At 35.1% G+C, this 9835-nt stretch overlaps 1 protein-coding gene across 1 annotated transcript in view; it reads left to right on the forward strand.

Moving 5' to 3' along the window:
- Positions 1 to 748: 748 nt before the first annotated feature.
- The window catches only part of LOC107570910 (CMRF35-like molecule 9), a 49666-nt gene continuing 40579 nt past the window's right edge, over positions 749 to 9835 (forward strand). Inside the window, exons 1-3 of the mRNA XM_016257185.1 lie at positions 749 to 899; positions 1032 to 1365; positions 7310 to 7404. Of these exons, the coding sequence (XP_016112671.1) occupies positions 854 to 899; positions 1032 to 1365; positions 7310 to 7404 (475 nt within the window). The 5' untranslated portion in view covers positions 749 to 853. The remainder of the gene's footprint in view (positions 900 to 1031; positions 1366 to 7309; positions 7405 to 9835) is intronic.

Consider the following 9835-nt stretch of genomic DNA (forward strand, 5'->3'; position numbering starts at 1 on the left):
GCAGAGGTTCTCAACTCTGGCCCTCGAGGTCCATGTTCCTGCAGAGTTTAGCTCCAACCTTGATCAAACTCACCTGTATGTAACTTTCTAGCAATCCTGAAGCCCTTGATTAGCTTGTTCAGGGGTGTACGAGATGTTTGATAAATTATCAAAATATGCATTTTTCCCCGGAGTAAATATTAGTAATATATATATATATATATATATATATATATATATATATATATATATATATATATATATATATATATATATATAGTTAATTGTAAAGCACGAGAAGCAAAACAAGAGTATTTAAGGCAGTTAAATTTTAAAAATAATTATAATTCAATAAGACTACAGAAGCTTTATAATTATATAATATTTAGTACCTCTGAATGGCAAATTGCTAGTTCTTGTTGCTTGATCGTATGATTATCCCCAAACATTCACAATTTTAAATGATGTATTCTCATTGCATTGTATAACAAGATATAAAAAATAAGCATTTATATTCAATACACAATTTAAGCTTATTAAATGAAATTGAGTGACAATTATGAAAAGTGTATTTAGAGAAATGTAATGTGATGTTCTCTGCAATTACTATGCAAATACTTTCTGAGGCCACATAAAAGCATAATAACACTGACAAATTGTATGAATTAGATCTGTTCTGATATTTTTTTTTTTATATGCACATTAACCTTTAAATGGGAAGATATCATCATGTAGTGAGAAATTTCGTAATAAAAACAGGGAAGGGGAAGGAGAAGTTAAGCATTGCACCATACGCATGTCAGCACGGAAGACGGAAAAAAAATAGTCTGTTTTTAAGGGTTTAATTTAGTCAAAAGTGCCATTAATCCTCATCATGTGGAGCTTTTTTCTTCTTCTTCTCTGGTCCTGCATGCATATTGGTGAGTTATTTTGCCTGTGACAGTTTTAAACTTCTCTAATTTTCCAATTTTCCACAATATTTTACAATCAGTAGACAGTATTTCTTAATGCAGTAAATGTGATGGTCCTGGCTGATTATGTTTTGTTTTCAGCTGGTGTTGGTGCTCCAGAAACAGTCACAGGACACAGAGGAGAGAGAGTTGACATCAGATGCAGATATGAAGCTGGATATGAATCAAATTCAAAGTATTTTTGTAAAGGCAAGTGTATCTTTGGAAATAAAAACATCATGGTTAAATCCGGATCTCCAGCTAAAGACAAAAGATTTTCTCTGACTGACGACACGACGGCCAGAGTTTTCACCGTCAGCATCACTGATCTGAGAACAGAGGATACAGGACAATACTGGTGTGCTGTGAAGAGGATTTTAACTACTGATGTCTATTCAGATTTATTGTTGCTGGTTAAACAGGGTAAGAAATTAATGTGAATTCTACAAATGGACCTATAGTAGAAATGTACATGAAAACGAGTCAGTAGCTGTAGTAGCTCATGCATGCATGTAACTTTTCTCATTTAGGGTTATCAGTGTGCATTCAGAGTTTTGATACATATGTGTTTTAGAAAGACTGTACAAATTATGGATACATTAATTTTGTTGGGGTCAAATTGACCCCCCATTGGTTTCCATGCAATTCAACAAAAATTCACCAGAGTCAGAACAGGCTAGTTGTGGCGGTACGAAAGAAAAAGCAGACTTGTGGTAATATTTTTGAACTATATAAATGAACAAATGAATGAATAAAATCTAAATGTATGATGTTTCCAGTGAATTCAGATCAGTCTTATTGTAATGTCATTGAGATACTAGGTTTTATTATTTTGAATGGACTATTTTTCTATTTCTATTTTCTTTATTTATTTCAGTTGAATTATATATATATATATATATATATATATATATATATATTAATATGTCTATATAGTTTGGGTTAATTTATATTTAAGTTGTGTTATTTTCGTACATCAAGTTAAACTAAATGAAAACGAGGAATGATGCACAAACAACATGAAATTACAGGGGACTTTACACAATTGGATCACAGTTTTTCTTTCTGTTCAGATTTTGTATTTATTTATTTACTTACTTATTTACTCATTTATTTATTTAACTACTGGTCCGAACACAACTGTTGAGGCAGTGACATAATATTTTGATTGAAGCTAACATGAAGAACTGAATTCAGTTACTGGCCGTTTTAAAACAAAAACAGCATTTATCTATCACAGGTCTGGTTCCCTTCTCTACTGAAGAGCTTCATGTGACAACAATAAAAGCAGAAGAAGTGAGTCAGGATCATCTTTATTTAAGATTTCTTCTTAAGTAAAAATCAAGGTTCACTTTCTTGCTCAAGTCTTCCTTCTTCAATTCCACAGAATGCGTATGAGAAAGGAAACCCAGCTGTGATCTCAAACTCACACACAGCTCAAAGTGATGATGGTTCTTCTGCAAACGAGTTTCACAGAACTGCAAACACAGAAGCAGTCGACACAGACCTCGACTACATGAATGTTGCTGCTGCAGTGAGAAACAGTGTGGATCCAGATCAGATCTACACAGAACTGAACTCAAGTAGACATAGTGACGTTTATCTGAGTCTCAGAACTGATTCTGTTCAAGAAGAGTCCATCTATCACAGTATTGATCAAACACTCGACTGAGCCCAGAAGCCCCACAAACAATCAAACAATGGTAACAGTAGTCTTAAATAATCTTGTAGGTCTTGTAAAAGAGTGTAAAAATGATCAATTTATCGCTGTCTTAAACTCAAGCTAAATGTGCTGTAAAGATAGATTTTTACCCATATTTGTTCTGAAATAAAATGGGGTCATCTTATATTCAGGGTCTAGACTTTTACATGTCAATAATATGCCCGCAACAATAGGTAGCATTAAAAACGAGTGTGCCCCCCAGGACTGAAGCGACCCACTGTTTATTGCGCTACTCTTTTATGCCATCTAGACCAGTTTTTCTCAACTGGTGGGTCGCAAGACAGTTTTGTGTGGGTCAAGGAGTGTGTGGTCAAAGAAACAACAACAGTCATTCCATGTTTTTCTGATGCAAGACGTTTACTTTGAAAGACATGCATGAAATCTGTTTTTAAACCAATGTTTAATAGATTTTAAAACTGGTGGAGATCAGAGACTTAAAGGGATAGTTCACCCAAAATTTATATTTCTGTAATTAATTACTCACCCTCATGTCATTCTAAACCCGTAAGACCTCCGTTCATCTTCGGAACACAAATTAAGATATTTGTCATGCATCCCGAGAGCGCTCTGATCCTCCATAGACAGCAATGTAATTAACACTGTCAACGTCCAGAAACGTAGTAAGGACATCGAAAAATATTCCCTTCAGATCGAACGATCAGCTCATTTTCAAACACGCCGCCCCATTTGAGCAGATCAGAATTGAACCCACAATCCAGCTCCATCACGATCACAGATCATCACATCTCCTCACCAGGTCAGATCAGCTTCTGCCCTTCCTCTCTCAGTAAATTTTCTTTCATATGCTTTATTTCTGTATGATGTCACGTTGATTTCTTCATCTGACTGATATTTTTTTCCTTTACGGACACTCTCTACATCCCCAAGTGAGTTGGTGGTTCTTGCATTATCACAGCTGGACTTTTGCTTCTGTTGGTTCTCAGATTTATTCGTCGTCGTCATCATCACTGCAGGAGGTTTGGTTTTGCTCCTGATCTCTGCTGTATTGCTTGTTGTGGCCGTATGGAAGAAAAAGACTTGGGGTAATAATGAATGAATCAATAAAATCTACATTTCTGATGTGTCACCAGTGAATTCAGACATTTCTTTTTCTTTCTAGTCTCTAATAACAGAACATCTACACTGTGCAAAATTATTTTTTTGAAGGTTTACAAGTAAAAACTATTTCAGTCTTTCTACTTAAAGATTTCATGTTCAGTTCAATGTGTTCAATTCAGTTCATTGTACTTGAAATCAGATCTAATCATTCAGAACAATTCTAAATAAAACTGAGTTTATTCAATTTGGATTTCATTTTGTCTTTGTCTTCAGAATTATTTTAGTCATATTCTTGCTGGACTGGACACAATATTTGAGACTGTGGCACTGGATTCAAGCTAGCATGGGAGTTTTAAGAGTAATGTAATATTCATCTATTACAGGTTGGGTCTCCTCTTCTGCTGAAGGGCTTCATCTGACAGAAAAGAGAAGAAAAGATGTGAGTCAGGATTATCTTCGCCTAACATATCTATAATTAACTGTGTCATGAACTTTAGTTCTTCTCAAGTCAGGGTTCACAATCTTGCTCACTGATGATGAAGCAATCATTTCCCTTTTTCCAATTCCACAGAATGGTTATGAGAAAGGAAACCCAGCTGTGATCTCAAACTCACACACAGCTCAAAGTGATGACGGTTCTGCTGCAAACACAGAAGCAGTCGACACAGACCTCGACTACATGAATGTTGCTGCTGCAGTGAGAAAAGCAAAGATCTACACAGAACTGAACTCCAGTAGACAGAGTCATATTTATCAGAGTCTCAGAACTGATTCTGTTCAAGAAGAGTCCATCTATCACAGTATTAGTCAAACACTCGATTGAACACTGAAGCCTCATCAACAAATGATCAAAACCCTTTTTTTTTTTTTTTTTTACTTTTATTGAATATGAATATTGCATAAACTTTGAAAATGGTACAGTAGTCTTAAATAATCGTGTTAGCCTAAGAAATGTAAAATGGGTGTAAATATGATCACTTTATCTGTAAATGGTGATGTTGACTAATTAGGGAGTGGCAATGGTACAGTAGTCTTAAATAATCGTGTTAGCCTAAGAAATGTAAAATGGGTGTAAATATGATCACTTTATCTGTAAAGGGTGATGTTGACTGGATAATCAGGGCAATGACATCATCACGCTACTGACTGGCTGATGACATCACAAGAAAACAATCATTCTCAAACCTTCACTGTGGCTTTCCTGAGCTGAAATATTTGTAACTGAAATGTTGCAAAATTAAACATATTTTGTCAGGAAACATTTTAAGTGGTCATCAAGGGAAAATATGTGATTCTGATTAGATGTTGGTCAATCCGATCGAATTGGGTCAATTCTTGAAAATGGGTAGTTCAACATTAAAAAAAAGGATTCTAAAATTGGATTACATCACTTTTTTTGGATCTGTATCAAATCTTTCAGTAAGACTGAGATACCTTTGATAAAAGAAGTAATGCAACTTAAAAAAAAAATTATCAGGAAAATGCACTATTTGTATCATGCACACAGATTTATATTTTTATTTTGCTCTTGACTCATTTAACCATTCTAGTTGAAGCAGACATTAGGTTACCTACAATAATCCATAAATACTGCCCCAAACAGCTTTCAATATCAAACAAAAATAATCATTATTCGTCTTCAGGTCATTGATCACTGTGTATTAATCATCAGAGATGAACCACTTCAAAGTAGTTTTTAGTTGCATCCCTCAAATGAGGTTTTAATGAACCAAAAATAAAAAGAAAGAAAAAAAAATAAAATGGAAAAATGGAAAGGGATGTTTGTATTGTGCTGTTTTATGTATATTTAAATAAAAACATTACCAAATCCAGATTTGGTAATCTGGATCAGGTTGATGTTACTTTGAAAAACCAGCACAAAAGTAAGAAATACCTGATCCTGCATAGAAAACATGGGATTTCCAAATCTCTCTAATCCAGATTAAATGTTTTTGAACAAGTAAAAGCAGGTGCTAGTGGGCTCTTGCTAACCAGCTAAACCTCGATCACTTAATAAGAACAAGGTAGGTTTGACAAAATACTTTTAATTGTGTTGTAAGATGTATGGAGATGCTATGCAATAAATACGCTTATACCAGCAGTTTTTTTTAAATCTAGAACACAGATACAAACCTACATGAATAGAAATCAGTGAGTCTTCCATAGTCCATTATAGAAAGAACAGGGTTGATTTGACAAATTAGCTTTTAATTGACCATTTAAATGCCTTTAAATTATTACCAGTCATAATGAAGTCTTAATCAGACTCTGTATCAGTTTGCCTTTTGTTTTTTCCTGGAGCCTCAGTGATGCAGTATAGATGTATGGATTGTAATAAAATGTGGATTTGGCTCATTTCACATGTTGTCCATCAGAGGTCAGTGTGGAGAGGAATTAGTCGCTGATGTGATTAATCACACTGAAGAAAATGAGCTTGTTACCTTCAGAATAAAAGGCCACACAGAAGTGTTACAGTCTCAATAGTTTTCTTTTAGCAGCAGTTAATAGGTTTTCTCACGGGTGTAAAGCAGCAGGCCTATTAACACTCCAATGTTGAGCAAAAGAGATCGAAAATATTACACTCAGTTCATGCAGTTTTTCTGTGTGTAAACAATCAGTGTCTATATTAATATTAAAAATATTTGAATCCACAGATGACTGATGTTGCACACTGCTCCACGGCTGATGTGTGACGTATGTATGCAAATACAGTGAATCATCACATATGTGCTCTCTGACGATGTACTGAAGAGCTGATGTGGTCAGGGATACAGAGAAGTGAAAGGAAGTTGCTGACACAGTATGCTTTTAAACTCAGCACGGAAAAGAAAGACTGTAACATCTGAGCTTTTGTCTTATATTAAAGCAAAGTGTGCGTACAATTGTAGCATGTGGGACGTTCTATTCCTCTTTTCCAGCATCTGTACAGGTGAGCTTGAGGGCTTTTGTACAGAATTTGACATGTTTCTATTGTTTTACTGCATGATCATCAGTCTCATGTGTGTAAGTTATCATTCTGCTCTAAAATCTCTTGCTCACATATAACAGCTCTATTAATGATATTTCTGTTTTCAGTTGTTGCTCCAGAAATAGTTATTGGTCTCAGAGGAGAGAGAGTTGACATCAGATGCAGCTATGAAGCTGGATGTGAATCAAATTCAAAGTATTTTTGTAAAGGCAAGTGTAAGTTTGGAAATAAAAACATCATGGTGAAATCAGGATCTCCAGCTGAAGACGAGAGGTTCTCTCTGACTGACAACACGACGGCCAGAGTTTTCACCGTCAGCATCACTGATCTGAGAACAGAGGATACAGGACAATACTGGTGTGGTGTGGAGAGGACTTTAACTGGTATCTATTCAGATATTTTGTTGCTGGTTAAAGAGGGTAAGTGATTAATGTGGTTTCTGCACATTGACCTATATTAGAAATGTACACAGAAACATGTCAGCAGCTGTAGTTTATGTTATTATATAAAAGCCAATTTACAGCATAATTCAGGGTTATATATACAATTTAATTCACTCTGAATTTGCTAAAAGTGTGTATAAGTTGATTTTTGGTTTTCAGATAAGAACACCGAGGTTTCAACTATCAGCTATGTTTCAATCACACCATCATGTGTCAGCGCAACAGAGCTAAATCAACAATTCACCAGCATCACAATCACAGATCAACACAACTCCTCAACAGGTCAGCTCATCTTCCTCTTTCTTGCTTTGTTTTCCTTAATATGCTTTATGTGTGGATGGTGTTTGTCCTTTAGTGCTGATTTCTTCACATGAATAGGTAAAAGTCTATCCACATGTTATACTCATCGAGTGAACTTACAGCATCATACTGAACAAAGTGTGATGGTGTATAAAAGGAAATTACAAATATTATGACATTATACTACAATTTAAGTCTTCTGAAGCCTTGCAATATGTTTATGTGAAGAACACAGTAAATCATACGGTTTTAATCACTGAAAATGATCCTGCTCTGTTAATGCTGTCATTTCTCATTCAAAAGATACTCCCGCACTTTAGCATGATGAAATCCGTCATGAGACACACAAGCGCCAGTGTGCTCAAAAGTGTAAATAGTGTGATTTAATGTAAATAAAATTGCTGTGAAAATTGCTAAATTGAAAAATCACGCCCCAACCTATATGCAGCAGTGGCTACATTTTTGTCCAATACACCATTTAATCATGATGATAATATTTCCATGCCCTTCGCACCTGCATATTTACACTAACTGATGATGAAGCAATCATTTCCCTTTTTCCAATTCCACAGAATGCTTATGAGAAAGGAAACCCAGCTGTGATCTCAAACTCACACACAGCTCAAAGTGATGACGGTTCTGCTGCAAACACAGAAGCAGTCGACACAGACCTCGACTACATGAATGTTGCTGCTGCAGTGAGAAACAGTGTGGATCCAGATCAGATCTACACAGAACTGAACTCAAGTAGACATAGTGACGTTTATCTGAGTCTCAGAACTGATTCTGTTCAAGAAGAGTCCATCTATCACAGTATTGATCAAACACCGGACTGAACACTGAAGCCTCATTAACAAATTATCAACAACCCCCCTTTTCTTGAAAATGGTACAGTAGTCTTAAATAATCATCTAGGTCTAATAAATGTAAAACGGGTGTAAATATGATCACTTTATCTGTAAACAGTGATGTTCACTAATAAGGGAGTGGATAACCCTCTGGTGCACTTCAGTCTTGAAGTCATGAAGGGCATGATTCGAGCAGACTAAGTGGTCGTAAAAAAATTGTCACACTTGTGGTCTTTGGTCAAAAATCACCGACCATAGGAAATTAATGGGAAATCGACAAAAAATCTGAACACAATGCAGAAAAAAAGGACACAGCAATGACGGGGTGAAACTCTAAAACATCAAGAGTGCAAAACCAGCATATCCACTCACACACACACGTGTACACACACACATATGAACTGGTGTGACTGACACAGCAAATATGTAAAATAAAATCAATAATTCAACTACAATGCAGTAAAAAAAGTGGACAGCAATGAAGAGGTTACACTCTAAAACATCAAGAGTCCAAAACAGACAGACTCACTCACACACAAACACACACACACACACACAAACATACACAATTATACACACTCAAATGAATTGGTATGGCTATAACCATATAGCCAAAACGAGTCAGAAAAACAGCAATGACGGGGTGAAACTCTAAAACATCAAGAGTGCAAAACAGACACACTCACTCACACACAAACACACACACACACACACAAACATACACAATTATACACACTTAAATGATATCCACTCACACACACACGTGTACACACACACATATGAACTGGTGTGACTGACACAGCAAATATGTAAAATAAAATCAATAATTCAACTACAATGCAGTAAAAAAAGTGGACAGCAATGAAGAGGTTACACTCTAAAACATCAAGAGTCCAAAACAGACAGACTCACTCACACACAAACACACACACACACACACAAACATACACAATTATACACACTCAAATGAATTGGTATGGCTATAACCATATAGCCAAAACGAGTCAGAAAACTGAAATAAGAGTTTGAAATCAGATCAAACCCAGAAGGATTAAGCTCTGATAAGACATTTCTGTTAATTTTTGTTACATTTTTATAGAATTTTTATGTTTTGTGTAACAAAATGCTTCTCTGTGTTCAGGTTTGGCTGTAGTAATAATAGTTAAAAAACTGCCGCTTCAAATCAACATTTCAAACCAAAAAAATCTAAACCTTTACAAAAAGTTGTCTTTGAGAATGTCTTAATATATATATATATCCAAACCCACAACTTCATAAAATAAGTATTTATGTCTAAAAACAATTAGAGAATTGATAGGCCTTTTATATGAAGCTATATAGAAATATATGGGCTAACCATGGAATTGCAGATTTTCGTATTTTTCTCCCACCAGATGGCACAAATCTGACTTCAAAATCTGGATTTTTGATTTTTTAACATGAGATACTGCATTCATTGAAAAGTAATATATATAATTTTATTATTTTCAATGGGCAGAAATTCATCCTAATTATTGCATAAATATTAATGTGCCATGAAATTATCTCAAAATAAAAAATAATAT

This window comes from Sinocyclocheilus grahami, unplaced genomic scaffold, assembly GCF_001515645.1.
Source record: "Sinocyclocheilus grahami isolate Dianchi unplaced genomic scaffold, SAMN03320097.WGS_v1.1 scaffold1520.1, whole genome shotgun sequence".
NCBI classification, from domain to species: domain Eukaryota; kingdom Metazoa; phylum Chordata; class Actinopteri; order Cypriniformes; family Cyprinidae; genus Sinocyclocheilus; species Sinocyclocheilus grahami.